General features: G+C 39.1%; 1 protein-coding gene across 1 annotated transcript in view; it reads left to right on the plus strand.

Annotated features, from left to right (window-relative positions):
- Positions 1 to 14,995: 14,995 nt before the first annotated feature.
- LOC131504272 (mitochondrial adenyl nucleotide antiporter SLC25A24-like) overlaps positions 14,996 to 25,533 on the plus strand; it is a 52,838-nt gene continuing 42,300 nt past the window's right edge. The window contains exon 1 of the mRNA XM_058716346.1: positions 14,996 to 15,308. Within this exon, the coding sequence (XP_058572329.1) occupies positions 15,126 to 15,308 (183 nt within the window). The 5' untranslated portion in view covers positions 14,996 to 15,125. The remainder of the gene's footprint in view (positions 15,309 to 25,533) is intronic.

Below are 25,533 nucleotides of genomic sequence, written 5' to 3' on the forward strand. Positions count from 1 at the left end.
CTGATTAGAACTTTGCTTTGAAATCTTAAGCTTATATGAAGGATGAATAGTATTCTTATTTTCCCTTTGGAAATTTTTACATTTGCCTCTTTTTAAAAAATTAAGGAGTGCCTGGGTGGCTCAGATGGTTGAGCATCGGACTCTTAAATTGGGCTCAGGTCATGATCCCAGGGTTGTGGGATGGAGCCCCACTTTGGGCTGAGCATAGAGACTGCTTGAGACTCTCTCTCTCCCCCTCCCTCTCTCTGCCTCTCTCCCCTGCTCACGCACATGTGCTCTCTCTCTCTCTCAAAAAAATTAATTCATTATTTAAAATTTTATTTTTAATTAAAAATTTTTAAATGTTTATTTATATTTGAGAGAGAGAGAGAGAGAGAGAGAGAGCGAGCTCACATGCATGCAAGTGGGGGAAGGGCACAGACAGCCAGAGACAGACTCTGAAGCAGGCTCCAGGCTCCAAGCTGCCAGCACAGAGCCCCACATGGGGCTTGAACCCATAAGCCTCGAGATCATGACCTGAGCCAAAGTCCGATGCTTAACCGACTGAGCCACCCAGTCGTCCCCCAAAATTAATGTTTAATTCTTAATTTTTGAGAAAAAGAAAGCGTGAGTAGGAGAGGAGTAGAGGGAGAGGGAGAGAGAATCGTAAGCAGGCTCCACACTCAGTGCAGAGCCTGACATGGGCCTAGATCTGACCATCCTAATTTATTTTTTGTTGATGTATAGTTGACATACACTGTTATATTCTGCTTACCACAAGTGTAGCTACCATCTATTACCACACGATGCTATTACAATATCGTTGACTATATTCCCTATACTGTACCTTTTATTCCTGTGACTTACTCATTCCATAACTGGAAGCCTATATCTACTGCTCCCTACCAACCATTTTGCTCATCCACTCACCATCTCCCCACTGGCTGCCATCAGTTTATTCTCTGTATTTATGGGTCTGTTTCTGCTTTTTGTTTATTTGCCTATTCATTTGTTTTTCAGATTCCACATATAGAGAAATCAGATGGTATTTGTCTTTCTCTATCTGACTTATTTCACTTAGCATAATACACATGGGTCCACCCATGTTGCAAATTTGCCTCTATCTTTTCAATCTATGTTGAGAGAGAATAGATCAAAGATATTTAAGATTGTATATATATATATATATATATATATATATACGTATATATATGTATATATATATACGTATATATATATATATATATATATATATATATATATATATATAAAACTACATTTTAAAAATTGTATGGGTATCTGGGTGGCTCAGTCAGGCATCTGACTTTTAATTTCAGCTCAGGTCACGATCTCATGGTCATGAGATTGAGCCCCATCATTCTCTGTGCTGAACTGGAACCTGCTTGGGATTCTCTCTCTCTCCCTCTCTCTCTGCCCCTCCTCCCCCACCTCTCTCAAAATAAATAAATAAGCATTTAAAAATTGTATTGGCTCTAAAATTGTGATTTAATGAGATAATAAATTATATAATTTATCCTGAAGACTCAATCTCTTACAGAGATTATAGTCAACAATGTTGTATTATAAACTTCAAAGTTTCTAAGAGACTAGATCTTACTTGTACTCATCACAAAAAAGAAGTGATAATTATATGATGTGATAGAGGTGTTAGGTAATAATACAGTGGTAATCATATTGCAATATATAAATGTATCAAATCAACATGTTGTATACCTTTAACTCATACAATGTTACATGTAAATTATACTTCAATAAAAATTTATGAATTCTTTAATTCAAAAAAGGAGAGAGAAGATAAACCAGTTTGAAAACCTAAAAATAAAATAAATAAAATAAAATAAAACAAATTATATAATTTATATTATAGACAACAACGAGTAACTGGATTGGACCAGCTTTCTTTTCAAGTGTTTTTTAGGACACAGATATTTCTGCCATTTTATAAATTATGGAGTTTTCAGTTACTTTAATATTTGGAGTTATGTCTTACTTACCAAGTTTTTTTAGTGAAAATTTGCGCTCACTGTAAAAAATGTTGAAACTCAAAAGAATAATTCATCTAGTCTTTTTCTCTCTTGTTAAATGGCATGATTTAATTCACTGTGAAATTAGCTGAATTTAATTTCCTTAAGATAGGATAAGGATAGGATCCTTAGGGTAGGGTACTTAAACTATTAATGATGGAATTAAATTGTTAAGTTAAATTTCCTAAAATTCAAAATAATATGAAAATACAACTAACATAAGTTTGAGTGACAAAACCAAGCCAAATTTCTAGTTGGAGTCCCATTTTTTTCTTAGTAGGATTCATTAATAGAAGGATTCTAATTAATTTATAACTCAACTTCTAAAGATCACATAAAAAGAGATTAAAATAAAGCAAATGCCTCATGTAAAATTAGCATGTTACCATTCTTTGTTATTAAAAACAATTAGAAATTAATTTTTTTACACAAACTTTTATTCCAAAATAGAGAGGGAAAAATAAATGGCAAGCTAGACCCCTCAATAATTCTAATTTTTTTTTTCAACGTTTTTTATTTATTTTTGGGACAGAGAGAGAGCATGAACGGGGGAGGGGCAGAGAGAGAGGGAGACACAGAATCGGAAACAGGCTCCAGGCTCCGAGCCATCAGCCCAGAGCCTGACGCGGGGCTCGAACTCACAGACCGCGAGATCGTGACCTGGCTGAAGTCGGACGCTTAACCGACTGCGCCACCCAGGCGCCCCGACCCCTCAATAATTCTACAGATTATAAAGATCAGGTATTGATTTAGAATAACTACATACTGGCAAAATACTTTAAATGCTTCAGTGGATCAGATCCATTGAACCCATTTAAAGTCTTCTGCCATTTATTTTTTTTCTCTATGTTTTAGAAGACAATTTATGAATAGCAGTGTGGTATATAAATAGGAATTGTTGCTGGAAAGGGAAGATGGCGGCGTAGGAGGACGCTGGGCTCACCGCGCGTCCTGCTGATCACTTAGATTCCACCTACACCTGCCTAAAGAACCCAGAAAACCGCCAGAGGATTAGCAGAACGGAGTCTCTGGAGCCAAGCGCAGACGAGAGGCCCACGGAAGAGGGTAGGAAGGGCGGCGAGGCGGTGCGCGCTCCACGGACTGGCGGGAGGGAGCCGGGGCGGAGGGGCGGCTCGCCGGCCAAGCAGAGCCCCCGAGTCGGGCTGGCAAAAGCGGAGGGGCCGGACGGACTGTGTTCCGACAGCAAGCGCGACTTAGCGTCTGGGAGGTCAGAAGTTAACAGCTCTGCTCAGAAAGCGGGAAGGCTGGAGGACAAAGGGAGGGAGAGCTGCTGAGCCCCCGGACGGCAGAGCTCAGCTTGGCGGGGAACAAAGGCGCTCACCAGCGCCATCTCCCCCGCCCATCCCCCAGCCAAAATCCCAAAGAGAACCAGTTCCTGCCAGGGAACTTGCTTGCACCACTCAAACACCCAATGCTATGCTTCTGTGGAGCCAAACCTCTGGCAGCGGATCTGACTCCCTCCCGCTGCCACAGGGCCCCTCCTGAAGTGGATCACCTAAGGAGAAGCGAGCTAAGCCTGCCCCTCCCGCCCCCGTGCACCTTGCCTACCCACCCCAGCTAATACGCCAGCTCCCCAGCACCACAAGCCTGGCAGTGTGCAAGTAGACCAGACGGGCCACGCCACCCCACAGTGAATCCCGCCCCTAGGAGAGGGGAAGAGAAGGCACTCACCAGTCTGACTGTGGCCCCAGCGGTGGGCTGGGGGCAGACATCAGGTCGGACTGCGGCCCCGCCCACCAACTCCAGTTATACACCACAGCACGGGGGAAGTGCCCTGCGGGTCCTCACCACTCCAGGGACTGTCCAAAATGACCAAACGGAAGAATTCCCCTCAGAAGAATCTCCAGGAAATAACAACAGCTAATGAACTGATCAAAAAGGATTTAAATAATATAACAGAAAGTGAATTTAGAATAATAGTCATAAAATTAATCGCTGGGCTTGAAAACAGTATACAGGACAGCAGAGAATCTCTTGCTACAGAGATCAAGGGACTAAGGAACAGTCACGAGGAGCTGAAAAACGCTTTAAACGAAATGCAAAACAAAATGGAAACCACCACGGCTCGGATTGAAGAGGCAGAGGAGAGAATAGGTGAACTAGAAGATAAAGTTATGGAGAAAGAGGAAGCTGAAAGAAAGAGAGATAAAAAAATCCAGGAGTATGAGGGGAAAATTAGAGAACTAAGTGATACACTAAAAAGAAATAATATACGCATAATTGGTATCCCAGAGGAGGAAGAGAGAGGGAAAGGTGCTGAAGGGGTACTTGAAGAAATTATAGCTGAGAACTTCCCTGAACTGGGGAAGGAAAAAGGCATTGAAATCCAAGAGGCACAGAGAACTCCCTTCAGACGTAACTTGAATCGATCTTCTGCACGACATATCATAGTGAAACTGGCAAAATACAAGGATAAAGAGAAAATTCTGAAAGCAGCAAGGGATAAACGTGCCCTCACATATAAAGGGAGACCTATAAGACTCGTGACTGATCTCTCCTTTGGAACTTGGCAGGCCAGAAAGGCTTGGCACGATATCTTCAGTGTGCTAAACAGAAAAAATATGCAGCCGAGAATCCTTTATCCAGCAAGTCTGTCATTTAGAATAGAAGGAGAGATAAAGGTCTTCCCAAACAAACAAAAACTGAAGGAATTTGTCACCACGAAACCAGCCCTACAAGAGATCCTAAGGGGGATCCTGTGAGACAAAGTACCAGAGACATCACTACAAGCATAAAACATACAGACATCACAATGACTCTAAACCCGTATCTTTCTATAATAACACTGAATGTAAATGGATTAAATGCGCCAACCAAAAGACATAGGGTATCAGAATGGATAAAAAAACAAGACCCATCTATTTGCTGTCTACAAGAGACTCATTTTAGATCTGAGGACACCTTTAGATTGAGAGTGAGGGGATGGAGAACTATTTATCATGCTACTGGAAGCCAAAAGAAAGCTGGAGTAGCCATACTTATATCAGACAAACTAGACTTTAAATTAAAGGCTGTAACAAGAGATGAAGAAGGGCATTATATAATAATTACAGGGTCTATCCACCAGGAAGAGCTAACAATTATAAATGTCTATGCGCCAAATACCGGAGCCCCCAGATATATAAAACAGTTACTCATAAACATAAGCAACCTTATTGATAAGAATGTGGTCATTGCAGGGGACTTTAACACACCACTTACAGAAATGGATAGATCATCTAGACACACAGTCAATAAAGAAACAAGGGCCCTGAATGATACATTGGATCAGATGGACTTGACAGATATATTTAGAACTCTGCATCCCAAAGCAACAGAATATACTTTCTTCTCGAGTGCACATGGAACATTCTCCAAGATAGATCATATACTGGGTCACAAAACAGCCCTTCATAAGTTTACAAGAATTGAAATTATACCATGCATACTTTCAGACCACAATGCTATGAAGCTTGAAATCAACCACAGGAAAAAGTCTGGAAAACCTCCAAAAGCATGGAGGTTAAAGAACACCCTACTAACGAATGAGTGGGTCAACCAGGCAATTAGAGAAGAAATTAAAAAATATATGGAAACAAACGAAAATGAAAATACAACAATCCAAACGCTTTGGGACGCAGCGAAGGCAGTCCTGAGAGGGAAATACATTGCAATCCAGGCCTATCTCAAGAAACAAGAAAAATCCCAAATACAAAATCTAACAGCACACCTAAAGGAAATAGAAGCAGAACAGCAAAGGCAGCCTAAACCCAGCAGAAGAAGAGAAATCATAAAGATCAGAGCAGAAATAAACAATATAGAATCTAAAAAAACTGTAGAGCAGATCAACGAAACCAAGAGTTGGTTTTTTGAAAAAATAAACAAAATTGACAAACCTCTAGCCAGGCTTCTCAAAAAGAAAAGGGAGATGACCCAAATAGATAAAATCATGAATGAAAATGGAATGATTACAACCAATCCCTCAGAGATACAAACAATTATCAGGGAATACTATGAAAAATTATATGCCAACAAATTGGACAACCTTGAAGAAATGGACAAATTCCTAAACACCCACACTCTTCCAAAACTCAATCAGGAGGAAATAGAAAGCTTGAACAGACCCATAACCAGCGAAGAAATTGAATCGGTTATCAAAAATCTCCCAACAAATAAGAGTCCAGGACCAGATGGCTTCCCAGGGGAGTTCTACCAGACGTTTAAAGCAGAGATAATACCTATCCTTCTCAAGCTATTCCAAGAAATAGAAAGGGAAGGAAAACTTCCAGACTCATTCTATGAAGCCAGTATTACTTTGATTCCTAAACCAGACAGAGACCCAGTAAAAAAAGAGAACTACAGGCCAATATCCCTGATGAATATGGATGCAAAAATTCTCAATAAGATACTAGCAAATCGAATTCAACAGCATATAAAAAGAATTATTCACCATGATCAAGTGGGATTCATTCCTGGGATGCAGGGCTGGTTCAACATTCGCAAATCGATCAACGTGATACATCACATTAACAAAAAAAAAGAGAAGAACCATATGATCCTGTCAATCGATGCAGAAAAGGCCTTTGACAAAATCCAGCACCCTTTCTTAATAAAAACCCTTGAGAAAGTCGGGATAGAAGGAACATACTTAAAGATCATAAAAGCCATTTATGAAAAGCCCACAGCTAACATCATCCTCAATGGGGAAAAACTGAGAGCTTTTTCCCTGAGATCAGGAACACGACAGGGATGCCCACTCTCACCGCTGCTGTTTAATATAGTGCTGGAAGTTCTAGCATCAGCAATCAGACAACAAAAGGAAATCAAAGGCATCCAAATTGGCAAAGATGAAGTCAAGCTTTCGCTTTTTGCAGATGACATGATATTATACATGGAAAATCCGATAGACTCCACCAAAAGTCTGCTAGAACTGATACATGAATTCAGCAAAGTTGCCGGATACAAAATCAATGTACAGAAATCAGTTGCATTCTTATACACTAACAATGAAGCAACAGAAAGACAAATAAAGAAACTGATCCCATTCACAATTGCACCAAGAAGCATAAAATACCTAGGAATAAATCTAACCAAAGATGTAAAAGATCTGTATGCTGAAAACTATAGAAAGCTTATGCAGGTAATTGAAGAAGATATAAAGAAATGGAAAGACATTCCCTGCTCATGGATTGGAAGAATAAATATTGTCAAAATGTCAATACTACCCAAAGCTATCTACACATTCAATGCAATCCCAATCAAAATTGCACCAGCATTCTTCTCGAAACTAGAACAAGCAATCCTAAAATTCATATGGAACCACAAAAGGCCCCGAATAGCCAAAGTAATTTTGAAGAAGAAGACCAAAGCAGGAGGCATCACAATCCCAGACTTTAGCCTCTACTACAAAGCTGTCATCATCAAGACAGCATGGTATTGGCATAAAAACAGACACATAGACCAATGGAATCGAATAGAAACCCCAGAACTAGACCCACAAACGTATGGCCAACTCATTTTTGACAAAGCAGGAAAGAACATCCAATGGAAAAAAGACAGTCTCTTTAACAAATGGTGCTGGGAGAACTGGACAGCAACATGCAGAAGGTTGAAACTAGACCACTTTCTCACACCATTCACAAAAATAAACTCAAAATGGATAAAGGACCTGAATGTGAGACAGGAAACCATCAAAACCTTAGAGGAGAAAGCAGGAAAAGACCTCTCTGACCTCAGCCGTAGCAATCTCTTACTCGGCACATCCCCAAAGGCAAGGGAATTAAAAGCAAAAGTGAATTACTGGGACCTTATGAAGATCAAAAGCTTCTGCACAGCAAAGGAAACAACCAACAAAACGAAAAGGCAACCAACGGAATGGGAAAAGATATTTGCAAATGACACATCGGACAAAGGGCTAGTATCCAAAATCTATAAAGAGCTCATCAAACTCCACACCCGAAAAACAAATAACCCAGTGAAGAAATGGGCAGAAAACATGAATAGACACTTCTCTAAAGAAGACATCCGGATGGCCAACAGGCACATGAAAAGATGTTCAACGTCGCTCCTCATCAGGGAAATACAAATCAAAACCACACTCAGATACCACCTCACGCCAGTCAGAGTGGCCAAAATGAAGAAATCAGGAGACTATAGATGCTGGAGAGGATGTGGAGAAACGGGAACCCTCTTGCACTGTTGGTGGGAATGCAAATTGGTGCAGCCGCTCTGGAAAGCAGTGTGGAGGTTCCTCAGAAAATTAAAAATAGACCTACCCTATGACCCAGCAATAGCACTGCTAGGAATTTATCCAAGGGATACAGGAGTACTGATGCATAGGGGCACTTGTACCCCAATGTTTATAGCAGCACTCTCAACAATAGCCAAATTATGGAAAGAGCCTAAATGTCCATCAACTGATGAATGGATAAAGAAATTGTGGTTTATATACACAATGGAATACTACGTGGCAATGAGAAAGAATGAAATATGGCCTTTTGTAGCAACGTGGATGGAACTGGAGAGTGTGATGCTAAGTGAAATAAGCCATACAGAGAAAGACAGATACCATATGGTTTCACTCTTATGTGGATCCTGAGAAACGTAACAGAAACCCATGGGGGAGGGGAAGGGAAAAAAAAAAAAAAAAGAGGTTAGAGTGGGAGAGAGCCAAAGCATAAGAGACTGTTAAAAACTGAGAACAAACTGAGGGTTGAAGGGGGGTGGGAGGGAGGGCAGGGTGGGTGATGGGTATTGAGGAGGGCACCTTTTGGGATGAGCACTGGGTGTTGTATGGAAACCAATTTGACAGTAAATTTCATATATTAAAAAATAAATAAATAAATTAAAAAAAAAAATAAATAAATAAATAGGAATTGTTGTTATGTGCTTTGAATACTCCTAGATTTGGAGACATGTTGTGACTCTAACCTGTGAGTTTATGTATTTTCCATTTATTTTGTTTGTTAATAAAGACAGAACTATTTATATATACAATTCAATTAATATATCAAAGTTTATATACGGACATGAAAAGTCTAATCCAAATAGGTTTGATCCTACGGGCCAAGTTGTCTGTGGAGGGAAGAAGCAGTAATGGAGAAAAGGGCCTGTGAATTAGATGTGTGGCTCTACCTTTCCTAGGATTCAACAAATCCTTGAATAAGCTTCTAATAAGCTAAGGGAGTAAGGGGAAACAATTTTAAACTCTCCTCTCTGCACAATAAGTGCTCCACAGGCAGTCATGTGTTTTATTCCACTCAATCATAAAGACAATAAATATTTAAATATATATACGTATTTATATACCAACCTGCCATACACACACACACACACACACACACACACACACACACATACATGCATAAACATGATACACACACACATACATATATACACACGTATAATCACAATTTTTTTAAGCATCAGAGTTGTAGGAGAGGTGTAGATAGAGACGTAAAATGTTAATTGTAGTTAAATATTCAAGTACCCACAATGTGACAGGTGTTATATAACACACGTGCTGTCTTCCTAATTAATATATAGAAGATAACTCCTCTTTCTCTTATTCCTAATAAGATAAATTAGAAACACCGCCAAACCTGTCAATTAATTAAAGAATACCATAGCTACAAAGCCCTCAGAAATCTTGACTTGCGTCTATGAATTTCCTTGAATTTTAGGACTAGGTCTCTGTTAAATAGTAGAATTTTGGCTTACTTTCTTTGTCCTGGACATTTGTACCCAAACATCATTTTATGTTTGTTTTTTTTTTAAGTTTTTAAAAATTTATTTATTTTGAGAAAGAGAGAGCAAGTGTGCCAGCAGGGAAGGGGCAAACAGAGAGGGAAAGAGAGAGAATCCCAAGCGGGCCCCTCAGTATCAGCACAGAGCCCAACAGGGGCTCAAACCCACAAACTGAGATCATGACCTGAGCTGAAATCAAGAGTCCGATGCTTAATTAGCTGAGCCACCCAGGAACCCCTCAAACATCATTTTAAATTGTGGACCATTTCTGAAAGTAATATAAAAACATGGATATTTGGGAAGGGAACAATTATAACTGAATTAATCTCTATCATTTATTAAATGCTTCCATGACCAGTTTTTGTCAGTTTGACTAAAAAAAGAGTAAACTGGTTGTGTCTTTATATATGTCATTAAACATATATACATATACAGATATATAAATATATTTAAAAATTAAATATGTAGCATTTCACAAAGAAATAAATCAGGTATGCACTCCCCATACTGTTTGACTTCAGATACTACCTTGTGCTTCAAACACTACCTTTCCTTTTCTTCCCTCCTGAGAAGTAATCTTTATCCTGAAGTTGGTGTGTTTCATTGTTAATTTTTTTTTTAACGTTTATTTATTTTTGAGAGACAGAGCATGAGTGGGGGAGGAGCATAGAAAGAAGGAAACAAAGAATCTGAAGCAGGCTCCAGGCTCTGATTGTCAGCACAGAACCAGACAAACTCACGTACAGAATTGTAAGATCATGACCTGAGCTGAAGTCAGACGCTTAACCAACTGAGCCACCCAGGCACCACTGGTGTGTTTCTTTCTTATGCACATTTAAAATTTTTTCTATGTAAGTATATTCATAAATATTTTTCATAACTATATTTTGTATGTATCTTCTAAAGCTTGCTTTTAATTTAACACTGTTACATTTATTGACATAACTATTTCATTCATGTTTACTCCTATGTGGTATTCCATCACATACATAAATGTAAGTAAGTATATTTATTTAATCTTCTGGTGGGCAGTTAATTCAAATGGGAAATAGATTCTTAAACTTATTTTAATAAATATTCTATCATGTTAGAGATTTTTATATCTTTATGAAGAAAGGATGGAGGAACTTCCAAAGGTCTCTTCTGAATTATTAAAGAAACAAAGAAGCTTGAACAAGTACTTTACATTTCAGAAAACAGAGAAGTCAATCTGTTATTAGGGCAATAAATTACTATTTAAGATTTATCTTAACCACAGACTTTCAAGAGTTAAAAACATAGCAAAAGCCTGTTTTAAGTTAACTGGAATCCAGTTTAAAAACCCCACCATTGTTAACACATAAATTAAGAAGCCATCAGATATTCTTTCTTGTGAAATGCCTGTTCAAGTCTTTTTCTAATTGCTAAACTTTTAATTTGTTTCCCTTTTTCTTACTGATTTGTAGGAGTTCTTAAAAATTCTGTATAGGAGTCATTTGTTAGCTATACGTATTACGAATAACTTTTTCAGTCTGGGAATTGAATATCAAGTATCTTAATTGTGTCTTTTGATGAACAGATGTTTTAAAGGTTGATGAGGCCCAATTTCTGTTTCCTTTCATGGTTAGTGCAGTAAAAACAAACAAAAAATAATGAACAGAGACCATATGTGGTCTATAAAGCCTCAAATATTTACTCTCTAGTCCTATGTAGAAAAAATAAAGATGATCCCTGAACTAGACTAATGAATTGAACATAGCTGCAATTCAGAGATCAGAAAGTGGGTATAGCTACCACCACCATCAAATCAGCTTCAAGACATGAGTGAAATTAGTAAGTATTGGAATGCTGAGTCCAGGCACAAAAACTGGTCTAACCCCTATTATTCATAACCCTGCGTGCCAGCTGAAACAGCAAAAGGAAGCTGTCTTACTTCCTCTTTTTATATTGACCTTGTATCTGGCAACCTTGCTAAATTCACTTATCAATACAAGTAGCTTTTTTTGTAGATTCCTTAGGATTTTTTATGTAAATGATCATGTCATCTGAGAACAAGTGAAGTTTGACTTGCCTCTTTCCAATACATATGCTTTTCCTTTTTCTTTTCTTATTGCACTCGCTAAGACATGTAGTACAATACTGACTAGAAGGGGTAAGAATGGTCATTCTTGCCTTATTTCCCATCTTAGTGGGAGAAAATATTTAGTCTTTCACCATTAAGTACGAATGTTCATGTTAGTTTTATGTAGATGGCTATTCAGATTTACTATTTATTCTTTTGTCAACTTTCATAATATGTTTTTGAAGGAATGTTCTCATTTTATTTAGGCTGTCAAATCTGTTGACATATGGTCTTTGTTAGCAAACTCTACACGTGCAGGTAAAAATAATGGGTATTCTGCTGTTGCTGGGTATATTGCTCTATTAATATCAATTAGTCCATCATGTTATTGAAGTCTTTATACCATTATTGACTTTGTTTCCTATTTTATCAACTGCTGTGAGAAGGCTATTGACATTTCTGACTCCAATTGTGGATCTGTCTATTTCTCTTTGCAGTCTATCCATTTTTGCTTCATATATTTTAAAGCTTTGTTATTAGGCGCATACACATTATGGTTGTTATGCCATCTTGAAACAATCCTTCTAACATTATAAAATATCTTCCTTGTCTTGAAGTCTTCCTTGGCTGATATTAATATAGCTATGCCAGCTTCCTCATAATTAATGTTTACATGGGATTTCCTTATCTACCCTTTTACTTTAAGCCTATATGTATATTATATTTCACTTTTGTAAAAAGTGTATATACAGGTCTTGCTTGTTCTGCCTGTTACTTGGAGTGTATAGAATATTATGTTTAATGTAATTATATATCAGTTAACTTTAAGGGTATCTTATTTGTTTTGTTTGTACCAACTGTTCTTTTTTCTCTTTTCCTCTTACATTCTTTTGGACTAATACAGTACTTTTTAGTATTCTATTTTATCTCTTTTTATTGTTTTATTAGCTACAATGCCATGGTATTTTTTTTTTTTTTAATGGTTGCCTTGGGGTTTCCTGCATACATTTTTATACTATTTTATTTTACTTTTTAAAGTTAAAAAAAAAAGCATTCTGAGGGATAGAGAGAGAGAGAGAGAGAGACCGAGTGGGGGAGGGACAGAGAGAGGGAGCAAGAGAGAATTCCAAGCAGGCCATGCATGGATAGTGTGGAGCCCCATATGGCACTCCAATCCAGGAACTGTGAGATCATGACCTGAGCCTAAAACAAGAGCTGGATGCTTAACCGACTGAGCCACTCAGGTCCCCCTTCCCACATACATTTTTAAATTTATACTACTTCATATATAATGCAAGAACTTATTAGCAGTAGACTTCCACGTCCTCTCTCCCATCCTTTTTACAATTGCTGTCATACATTTTACTTTTACATGTTATAAGCTTCACAATATATTAGTATATTTGCTTTTAACAGTTAATGATCTTTTAAAGAAGTCTTTTATATTTATAAATGTCAGCACTGGGGCGCCTGGGTGGCTCAGTCGGTTGAGGGTCCGACTTCGGCTCAGGTCATGATCTCATGGTCCGTGAGTTCCAGCCCCGCGTCGGGCTCTGTGCTGACGGCTCAGAGCCTGGAGCCTGTTTCAGATTCTGTGTCTCCCTCTCTCTCTGACCCTCCCCCATTCATGCTCTGTCTCTCTCTGTCTCAAAAATAAATAAACGTTAAAAAAAAAAATTAAAAAAAATAAATGTCAGCACTTACAATATTTTGTATAAGTTGTATAAATAGCTTTCTGTTTATTATTAATTCCTAAAACCCATTCATTTAAATAATACATATTTCATGACATTTGGTCACATTTTTATTATAGCACTTAAGTTGACTTTTTTTGTTTACAGACCCAGAGCACACTAGATGGTGAGCTTCTATGTTAGCAGGTCCAATGTTTTGTTTTTTTGTTTTTTTTTAAATTTTTTTAAATGTCTTATTTATTTTTAAGACAGAGACAGAGCATGAGTGGGGATGGGGCAGAGAGAGAGAGGGAGGCACAGAATCTGAAGCAGGCCCCAGGCTCCGAGCTGTCAGCACAGAGCCCCACAGGGGGCTTGAGAACTGTGAGATCATGACCTGAGCCTAAGCTGGACGCTCAACCCATTGAGCCCCCGGGGGGCCCCAATGTTCTTATTTTTATTTAGCATTTAACAAAATAGTATAAAATTTATATGAAATAAATGACATCGTAAAGTATATCTAATAGCATTATTTAAGGAAATAAGTGAACTTTATTCTGTGGTCCAAGATTTAGGATTTTACATGAAAAATTACTTTTTAAAACACTGGTCTGGGCCTGTCGTTAGACTGTACCACTGACTTTCAAAAGATGTGACCAGAGATTGAGGACACAAAGTTTCAGTGCAATGAATTACAGAACTCGGTTTTTACATAATCCCTCAACCCTGTCTATTGCCATTGTCTAGTGCCTCAATTTTAGAAGATCTCAGGCTCCTTTGTGGGAGCCTGTAAAAGAGGCTGAGGAGGGGCAGAAATGTGTGGCGTCCCACAAGACAAAGGAAAAGGGTGTGGTCAGCAGTGTCTGAACAGGACCAGCATTAAATAGGACACGGATTTGAAAGGGTCCTTCGGTTTCTGTGAGAAGGGAGTTCTGTAGAGGTAGGTGGTGGGGGCTGCGGCGAGGCTACAAGGCTGTCGGGGGGTCTTGGAGAAAGCTGGAGGTGAGGAAAAGGGGGCTCCCGGAAGCAACCCAAGATCCCTGGGAGTGGGCTGGGAGGAGGGAGACTGGAACCAAGGGTGGAGGCCCCTCTGGGAGGGCTGCCCTCTTCAGACGCCCCCAGAAGGAGGGGTGGCGCGGGGGCGCGAGATGCTCCCGTCAGAGGCGAGGCGCAGGTCGGAGTACTCACCTGGGGAGCCGCTCAGTTTGCGCAGGGAAACACCCGGAAGCTCTTTCGACGCCGCCAGGGGAACGCGCGCCCTCTCTGCTTCTGCTTAAACTTTCCTGGACTCCCGGGTCGCTCGTGGGCCCGGGGAGGTCCTGGGTGCAGGTTGCCGCCACGTTTGGTGCCTCAACCTGCAACTTTTCGGGCGTAGCGACCCTCGCGAGGCGCCTGGGCCCGGTTTCCCACGAGGCGGTCCTCCGAACTTGCTCCCAGCGGCGCCCGAGAGCCCAGCGGTGTGGGCGGGCTCGCCCCGGAGGCCCCGTCGAGCCGTTGTCTCCGAGGCCCCACGCAGGCGGGCGTCGTCGAGGCGGCGGCAGGTGGCGCAGCCGGAGGCGGGAGTGGGGGCGGGTCCGGCGGGTCGCCCTCATCCGGGCGGGAGGAGAGGCGGCCGAACCGCCCCGCCTTCCCGCCCGGGCCATGCTGGGCTGGCTTCGGGGCTTCGTGCTGCCGGGGGTGGCCTGCCAGAAAGACGAAGATGACTTAAGGTACGAGATCCTTTTCCAAGACCTGGACAGCGACGGGGACGGGTTGGTGGACATCGTCGAGCTCCAGGAGGGGCTGAAAAACTCGGGCTTATCGTCCGGCCAGAACTCGGAGAAGGTGAGTGACCAAGGGAACGTGGCACCCGGAGTGTGGGAGACGTTGGGCGGAGGTTAAAGCCACACTTGCTCTTTGCAAAGCTTCTTTCCAAGAACCATGTTGGAAGGGTGGGGTTCTCTTCCGTGAGCGCCCCCTCTCACCCGCGACGCAGAATAACGCAACCCAGCCCAGCTAAACACGTTCTCGGCCTTACAACAGTCACTTTCCACAATGACTAGAGCCTTCTCCTGGACTTTTTGGGAGATGCTGAGTGGGTGTCTAGTGACTCAACATTTACTGAACCCGCACAGAATTTCAGGGGCTGTGTTAGCCTTTGTGAATTCGTAGAAGAGACTTTCTCCTTTCCCAGGATGTTCACAGCCTAGGTTCACTCTTCAGGGTCATGCATAAAAGGCAAGAGCAGATAGGTCCCCAGAGCTGCTCTCTCTTTCTCTTAAAGTTTATTTATTTTGCGAGGCTGGGGCAGAGAGAGAGGGAGAGAGAGAATCCCAGCGTTGCGTTGCTTAACCGACTGAACCATCCGGGCGTCCCTCTTCTTTCTTAAATCGACACCAAATGTCTTGGGGGGAAATCAGACCTAGATCCGTGGGTTTACGCTTCAGCTGACTGATTTTAGTGCCTTGCCTAGATTAGGGATGTCTTCCTTCTCTGGACCAGTCTTGATTATTTAAATACTGGTTAGGTGAAAGTTTCAAAATACCAAGAGAAAACAATCATGTTTCCCCTCTATTAGTGCTAACCAGTCCTCAGATTATCTCCCCACTTGTTTCAGCTCTCTGGTGAGATGTGTATTAGAAGTCCAGAATATTCCCATGGGTCAGGAAATTCCTTAAGGGTCTGTGCTCCAGAACCAATTGCTCTGATTTGATTATTATCTCTTTATCTCATACCTCTGTCTTCCCGCTCTGCTTTACTTCCTTCTACTTAGTCCACAACTCCACGACACTGGACCTCAGCCTATCAAGTATCTCTGGCTCCTGCTTATTTGAGAATGGATATCAGAGAAGAAACCTGAGAGAGTAGGGTAGGAATCAGAGAGGAATGGTAGGGATATAGGTATATTAGCATGAGTACTGATTTAAGGTATAGACTGTGTCTTACAGAATGGTATCTCATTCTCAAAAGGTATCATCTCCAACCTGTCACTTGGAAGCAAACCACTTATTTTCTGTCACTATATCAGGATTGGACAGCAGGATTGGACAGAGGGGGAAGTTGAACTGTGATAGAATTGCAACAGAAGCTTCAGGCAATTCAAAAGGAGCTTTGCATCTGGGGTAGTTCTTTAAGAGTTGTCCTTCCTTGAGGCAAGAGCACCAGGGCTTTATTACCTACCCCTGTCTCTTATGCCCCCTCCCCTACTTATTGAACATTGGCTGCCTCCAGGGAGTGACTTTAGGCAAGGTGAGTCTTTTCAGCCTAGAGAAGCATGAAGGAGGAGCTCAACTGAGAACTGTCAGTCACCAGTACTCCCAGCTACTGTCAGTCCTGAGAATGTGGGCAATGCACCACAGCATCTACTGCAGAGAAACATTTGGAAAATAGTGCTGACAGGACAAATTGATTAATTCGATCTGGAGTGTGAGGTAAAGGAAGAATTCAAGAATGATTCCAGGAATTTTGGTTTGAACAGCTGGTTGGTTGGTGGTGCCATTTGCTAAGATCAGGCAGAATTGGAGAGTAGTGAAGTGGGGTGAATGATTATCGAGAGTTCTTGGTTTGGACATTTGAGGTTCCTTAGAGACATCCAGGTGGATATAGCAAGTAGTAGTTTTGTATTTGAGTGTAAATCTCAAGGAGATAATCTAAATCTAAATTTAGATAAATCTAAATCTCAAGGGTTAGAGATGTACATCATCAGCATTGTATCGGTAAAGCTTTTTATTGGGTGAAATCCCCTAGGTAGAGGGGTCTGAGGACTGAGTTGGTCTGAGGACTGAGTTGTGAATCATTGCAACATTTTGAGGTCAGGAAAGAGCCAACATAGGAGACTAAAAGGAAGCAGTTAATGAAGTAGAAGTTCCCTTCTACTTACCTATCTTACCTATCTACTTCCCTATCAGAAGAGTAAGGTCTCTTGGGGCCAATTTGAGTCAAGTATTTCAAGGAGGTAGTTATTATATAGAACTGAGATATCTGCTGAGAGATCTTGTAAGATGAAGACTGAATGTAACTGTGGGGTTTGTCACAATGGAGGAAATTTCTAACCTTGAGTAATTCCATGTATGCATGTACCTTGTTGTTGGCTGTGTCTCTGAGGAAAGTGAGAGGGCTAGGATCCTGAATTGCTCAATGCTTTACCACCTTCTTCTGCTAGTGATACATGTTATAGACGTAGAAGGTATACAACACAGATTACACTTGACCTGGGGCTTTGGTCCTAGATCCCCATCTTATTCCCTTCTGTGATGAGGGAAGTTGTGCTGAACTACAGGTGAGTCTTGGTCTTGTTGCCTTGAACACAATCCAGACTAGTGGATCTCAAAACTTGAAAATATAGGCCAAATATTATCTTTTAAAGAAAAACAATTCTTGTACTCCTAAGGAGTGAGTTAAATCATTTTTGTCATGTTACTTAGATATATTTATAAATATAAAGAAAGTATAAAATCATTATGCTTATAGCTCTTATACAACCATAGATCCTAACAGGTATGTAAATTAAAGATTATAAAAACCACCAAAATTCTAATTAATAACATTTATTTAATGAGATAACTAATAGTGTTTGGCTAAAACTAAATTTCCATTTTCTTATGAATATTCTGCTGATAGGTACATTTGTTTGAGTTAAACATTCTGAAATTATCACGTGTTTGCCCAGTTCTCCCCCACTTTCTTTTTTTGTATGAATACTATGAAAACTGTTATATATATGTGGGCTCTGATGTCACTGGATTTTACTTAACAAAAAATACATTATTGCCTATGAGGTGAACCTCTGTTTTTTGTTTTTTGTTTTTCATTAGCCTTCAACAAAGTGGTATCATTTTAATGCTTGATTACTGGATTACACAGGGGCAATGAAATAAATATTAGGCCTTAGTTATAAGGTGGCTGTCTGGTTGCTTATGCTATTTGTCTTCAGATTATCTTTAAAAGGAAAACACAAAATTAGGAAATTCTCACAAAAGATACTCAGACCTGTAGGAGTTTATGGATTTCAGGATAAGAAATACTTACCTAGATTATAGGCAGATTTAAGCTGCCACAGCCCTGTCTCTTTTCCTCTGGACTCCACCCTGTTTCCTACAGGACCTTCTAAGGGGAAGGGTGGGGGACAGGGCCTAGAAAACCGGTTTGGAGTTTACCAAGCAGAAAGAAATGTGCATTTGTTGGAGTTATAATCCTTTTACTCCTCCCAGCAAAACTCCCCTGTTTTAGCACTGGGCCTAATTGTTTTTGATCTATATCAGTGCTCTTATTCTTTGAGGAAGAATAGTAAAGTATCAGGAAGAAAGCTTTCCTTCTCCCTGAACCCTCTGTCACCTCTGGAACTTTTATTCTGTGGTTAACAACCTTTCTCAGCACTTAAACCTCTTCGTAGAGCCTTGCTTCTTACTGAAGCAGCTCTCCTCTGAGGAGCCTCCTTGCAGCCCTCTCAGGGCTGAAGTCCCTCCTCTTTCTCCTTTCTAATTACCCGCTTCATTGAGGTCCATGCCATCTACCCTCTGACCTAACCATTTTATTCTTTGTTACTCACTGAACTTCTGTATAAACCTCTTGGTCACTGAAGACTTACCACCTGCTCATGGTCTCCATCTCTACTGCAGATCTTTATATCATCCTGAGTGACTTCCTCATCCACTTCTGCATATGATCCATACAACATCCAGGCTTCCTACTTCCTTGGCTATATATGTCCAGTGACCTTCACCTCACAACACTTCAGCATCTCACTCTCTGGGCCCCACTTGGGTAAATTTTCCTAATAGGACTAGAACTCACCTTATAGGGTAGCTGTTAGGATTAAACTAGGTAAGGCTTTATTTTAGCACAGCGAGGACACATAATTGTCATTTAGCAGATGTTAGCTGTTTTTGCACTAATTTATATCCATAGGGTTGGAGGGTGGTGAAAACAGAGCAAAAAAAATTTCCATTTCTACAGATTTCACTAGGAATGTGGGAGATTCTGAAACACTAGAATGGGAGTATGGCTGGGAGTGTCTGAGAAGGCCCAATGATATGAGCGGCTCTCTCCCAGGCAGTGGTCCCGACTGAGCCCACAGGGCATATACATACACACTGACTTTAATTAAAAATAGGTGAATTGAAAAGTTTACCCACAACTTTGTGAAATGGCATACTTGATATAAAATACTGAACTAGGCTACCTCTTGTCCAGTAATGTTACAAACCATACAGATAAGCCACTGGCTAGTCATTTGACCATTGACAAGGCAAGCAGAAGAGTGACAGAACTATTTATTGATTTTTTACCATGTGTTAAGTACTGCCTTAGGTAGTTTACATTTTCCATTTCATTTTAAACTTGTGTTTTCTCATGTATAAAAAACAAGAGAGTTCTAAGTTTCAAAATTCTGATTCTAGGGACATCTGAGTGGCTCACTGGGTTAAATGTCCGACTCTTGATCTCAGCTCAGGTCTTGATCTCAGGGTTGAGAGTTCAAGCCCTGTGTTTAAAAAAAAAAAAAGGAAAATTCTGATTCTCATTTGAATTCTCAGGATTTACATAAGTAAATCACCTGGAGAAATAAACCTCATTGACCCTTGGGAAAATGAGCAAACTCTTATTTTTTTTTTTTATTTTTATTTTTTTAACGTTTTATTTATTTTTGAGACAGAGAGAGACAGAGCATGAACGGGGGAGGGGCAGAGAGAGAGGGAGACACAATCTGAAACAGGCTTCAGGCTCTGAGCCATCAGCCCAGAGCCCGACGCGGGGCTCGAACTCACAGACTGCGAGATCGTGACCTGAGCCGAAGTCGGACGCCCAACCGACTGAGCCACCCAGGCGCCCCAGCAAACTCTTATTTTTAAAAACAACATATTTCTGCATTTTTATATGCTTTATAAAAATAAAACTGTTGTCCTTCACTTGAGCTTTCCTTGTACTACTTCAAAAACTTTCTTCATTTTAGCCTCCAGTTGTTTTGTGACTTACTAGCAAATGTCATGCATAGGAAAGCATGTGGTTCCTACATTTTTTCTTGAAATTGGCATATGACTTTAAATTGATTTTAATGTACAATTAAAATGTATTGAGTGAGCAGGTGTGATTAATGATGGAATGCAAATGAAGTATGGCAAAAAACTTATGCAATAATTGGAATAATTTCTATAAATTTAACTGTAGTAGGAAAAAATGTCTTTATTGGCAAAAGAGGAAAAATTAGTCTTTGAAGCCAGTTGGTAGAAAATGCTATGTAATGATTCTGATATAAAAGTGTTTAAAAGGTTCTGAAGGAGAAGAAGTTATTTTCTTATATGTCTACCAATAACCTCAATGCCTATTTGAATTCTGTGCTGTACACACAATATAACATCTTAGGAATACTACAAGTTGGCTTGCTTTCCAAAGCAGCAAAATATATACATCTTGGAGCTTCATTAAACAAACGTTCCAATAAGAAATTGTAAATTGCTTTGGAAGACTTGTCCTGCAAAGGGAATGGAAGAGGAATAAGTGAAATTGGTAGAGAAGGACTAAAAATTTCAGGAAAGTGAATAGATGGAAGAGATTTTTCAATCTTATATAGTATTGTTTTCTTTCAGTATTATAAATATATCAAGCATACATTTATAAAGTATGGAAAAATTTAGGGAGGAACTTTAAAATTTGGCTGTGATATCCTAGGTTTTATTATGAAATTTAAAAATTAGAGAACTTTATACTGATAAATAATGTTAATTTTGCCAATTTATATTCACATTTCTAGATGTTTTGGATTTCTAGTAGGTTTTCCAATATTAAAGTAGAGGAAAAATCTAGTTGAAATGTGTTTTGTTTCACTTAGCAGTGAATAGATGTTATGCCATATGATGATAAGAGAGTATTTCACCTCTTTAAAATTAATGTCAGTATTATATAGGTAAGGAATCAAAGAAAGACATAAATTATAACTACCCCCCATCACTTCTTAAAGGTATAAAGACTTAGCTATCCTCTTATGAGAACAAAGCATCATTTTAACAAACTTTCCTGCAATGTAAATGATGTGTGCAATTTTTTTCCCCTTATATTTTCATCTTCCTTAGAATAAAATTCTAGGTGAGTAATTTCAGGGTCAAAAGGTATGAATAAGGATCTTAATACATACTGCAAAATTATTATGTAGTTAGATTGTACTATTATCTAAGTAGATTGTCTCATTTACTGCCATAAATGAGAGTGCTTGTTTCCCTACATGGTCAGCAACAATAGGTAAGTAAAAAAAAAATATTTCCAATTCAGTGTGACAACCAGCATGTTAATAATTTAAAATGATAAATTATTTTATCATGCCATCTGGTCTCAATAGCAGAGGTTAATTTTTACTTGCAATGTTTTTTGACCTGTACTTTTTCCCCCTTTTCTTTTATATGTAATCAGTCTTCTGTTTTTTGGTTTCTTTTGTCTGAGTTTGATTCTAAATAGTTAATGTAATGTCAGTAGTAATTTTTAATCTTCTTGTGTCCCTTAGTGATTTGTATCCAATTTCTACCAGCACAGATTGTTAGGTTCAGATATGGGAAATAATATTTAAGCCAACAAACTTGATGTTTAATTTCATTAATAATGCAAATTGAAACAAAAATATAATTTAATATTTCTTTCCTTCTTTATTCCTTCTTTTTTTTTAAAGATTTATTTATTTATTTATTTTTTTTTAATTTTTTTTTCAACGTTTTTTATTTATTTTTGGGACAGAGAGAGACAGAGCATGAACGGGGGAGGGGCAGAGAGAGAGGGAGACACAGAATTGGAAACAGGCTCCAGGCTCCGAGCCATCAGCCCAGAGCCTGACGCGGGGCTCGAACTCACGGACCGCGAGATCGTGACCTGGCTGCAGTCGGACGCTTAACCGACTGCGCCACCCAGGCGCCCCTAAAGATTTATTTTTTAATTTTAGAGAGAGAGTATGAGCAGGGGGGAGGGGCAGAGGGAGAGAAAGAGAGTCTCAAGAGAGAATCCCAACGTGGGGCCTGATCCCATGACTCTGGGATATTACCTGAGCTGAAATCAGTGTTGACTGTTCAACTGACTGAGCCACCCAGGTGCCCTTTCTCTCTCCCTTCTTTTCTTTTTCCCTTCCTTCCTTATCAGTGAGATTGGCAAACATTTGAAAAGTTTGATAGTATTTAGTATTTGTCATAATGTGGGGAAGTAGGCACACTGTAATATTTTTGATGAGAATATAAATTGACATTCCCTTTAAAAAAATATTTATTTATTTTGAGAGAGAGAGCACAGATGACCAGGGGAAGGGCAGAGAGAGAGGGAGAGAGAATCCTAAGCAGACTCTGTGCTGATGACAGTGTAGATCCCGACACGGGGCTCCATCTCACAAACTGTGAGATTATGACCTGAGCAGAAATCAAGAGTAGGACACTTAAACGACTCAGCCACCCAGGTGTCCCTGACATTCCCTTTTAAAAAATTATTTATTTTAGTATAGTTGACATAAAATGTTACATTAGTTTTCAGGTGTACAACATATGATTCAACTTCTGTATATCTTATGCTATGCTCACCACAAGTGTAGCTACCATCTATTACCATACAATGCTATTATTACAGTACCATTCACTGTATTCCCTATGCTGTACCTTTTATTCCTGTGACTTATTTATTTCATCACTAGAAGCCTTTATCTTTCACTCTCCTTCACCCATTTTGTCCATCTTCCTACCTCTGTCCCCTCTGGCAACCATCAGTTCTCTGTATTTGTAGGTCTAATTCTGCTTTTTGTTTGTTTGTTTGGTTTCTTAGATTCCACTTATAAGTGGAAATCGAATGGTATTATTCATTCCCTGTCTGACTTATTTCACTTAGCATAATACCCTCTAGGGTCATCCATGTTGTCACAGATGGCATAATCTCATCCTTTTTTATGACAGTAATGTTGATTGTCTATATCTACCACATCTTTACCCATTCATCTGTCAGTGCACACTTGGATTGTTTCTGTATCATGGCTATTGTAAATAATGCTGCAGTAGACATAGGGAGGTGTATATCTTTTCAAATGAGTGTTTTCATTTGGGGGGAGGCAAATACCCAGTAGTTCAGTTATTGGATCATATGGTATGTTCTATTTGTAATTTTTGAGGAAATTCCATACTGTTTTCCATAGCATCTGCACCAATTTACATTTCCATCAACAGTGCACAAAAGTTCCTTTTTCTCTACATCCATCCCAACACTTGTTATTTCTGTCTTTTTTGCTTCTATCCATTTTGGCAGGTGTAAGGTGGTATCTCATTGTGGTTTTGATTTGCATTTCCCTGAGGATTAATGATGTTGAGCACCTTTTCATGTGTCTGTTGGCCATCTCTGTGTCTTCTTTGGAAAAATGTCTATTTGGGTCCTCTGCCCATTTTTTAATTATACTATTTGTTTGCTGGTATTGAGTTGTATTAGTTCTATATATATTTTGGATGTTAACACCTTTTTGTATCATTTGCAAGTATCTTCTCCCATTCAGTAGGTTGCCTTTTTGTTTTGTTGATGGTTTCCTTCACTGTGCAAAAAGCTTTTTATTTTGGTGTAGTCCCAATAGTTTATTTTTGGTTTGTTTCCCTTGCCTCTGGAGATAAATCTAGAAAAATATGGCTATCGTAATGTCATAGAAATTGCTGCCTATGTTCTAGGAGTTTTATAGTTTTAGGTCTCACATTTGGATCTTTAACCCATTTTGAGTTTGTTTTTGTGTATAGTGTAAAAAAGTGGTCCACTTTCATTCTTTTGCATGTAGCTGTCCGGTTTTCCCAGGGGGTATTTATTGAAGATAGTGTCTTTTCTCCACTGTACATTCTTGCCCCCTTTTTCATAGATTAATTGACCACATAAGTGTGTGTTTATTTCTGGACTCTCTGTTTTGTTCCATTGATCTATGTGTCTGTTTTTTATGCCAGTACCATACTGTTTTAATGACTACAGCTTTGTATCTTGAAATCTGGTATTGTGACACCACCAGCTTTATTTTTTCTCGGGATTGCTTTGACTATTCAGGGTCCTTTATAGTTCCACAGAAATTTTAGAATTATTTGTTCTAGTTCTGTGAAAAATACTGTTGTTATTTTGGTAGGGATTGCAATGAGTCTGTAGATTACTTTGGGTAGTATGAACATTTTAACAATATTAATTTTTCCAAGAATATTAATATTCCATGGGATATCTTTTCGTTTGTGTTGCCTTCAATTTCTTTTGTCATTATTTTATAGTGTTCAGAGTATAGGTCTTTCACCTCCTTAGGTAAGTTTATTCCTAGGTATTTTATTCTTTTTGGTGCAGTTGTAAATGGAATTGTTTTCTTAATTTCTCTTTCTGTTACTTTGTTATTGGTGTATAGAAAAACAACCAATTTCTGGGTGTTAATTTTATATTGTACAACTTTACTGAATTCATTTATTACTTGTAATAGTTTTTTGGTGGAGCTTTTAGAATTTTCTATGTATAGTATCATGTCATCTGACAGTTTAATTTCTAACTTACCAATACGTATGCCTTTTATTTCTTTTTCTTGTCTGATTGCCATGGATCGGACTTTCCAGTAATATATTGAATAAAAGTGGCTTGAGTGGACATCCTTGTCTTGTTCTTGATCTTAGAAGAAAAGCTATCAGTTTTTGACATTACTTCCCCTACCCCCCCTTTTTTGACAATCTTAGTTTTTTGACAATCTTAGTTTTTTGACATTCCCTTTTTGGAAGATAATTTGGCGGTGTATAAAATTTAGAAAATCTACATGTCCTTTAATTCAGCAATTCTCTCTCTAGGAATCTATGTTACAAACAATTGTGATTCAAAGATTATAATTTTACAAGATTATTCATTGTAGCATGTCTTGTAAATAGTTAAAACTTGGGACCAACTAAAGTTGAAACTATAAAACTTCTAGGTGAACTTATATTCTTAAGTAGGCCATAGAATGATTAAATAAAATTCACAGAATATGTTTTCTTTATATTATGTCATTTTTAAGCTTTATTCAACAAGTGTTAATTGATTACCCATTGTATGTCAGAAGCTGTTCTATGTGCTTGGGGTGTAGTGATGA

This window comes from Neofelis nebulosa, chromosome 2, assembly GCF_028018385.1.
Source record: "Neofelis nebulosa isolate mNeoNeb1 chromosome 2, mNeoNeb1.pri, whole genome shotgun sequence".
Lineage (NCBI taxonomy): Eukaryota > Metazoa > Chordata > Mammalia > Carnivora > Felidae > Neofelis > Neofelis nebulosa.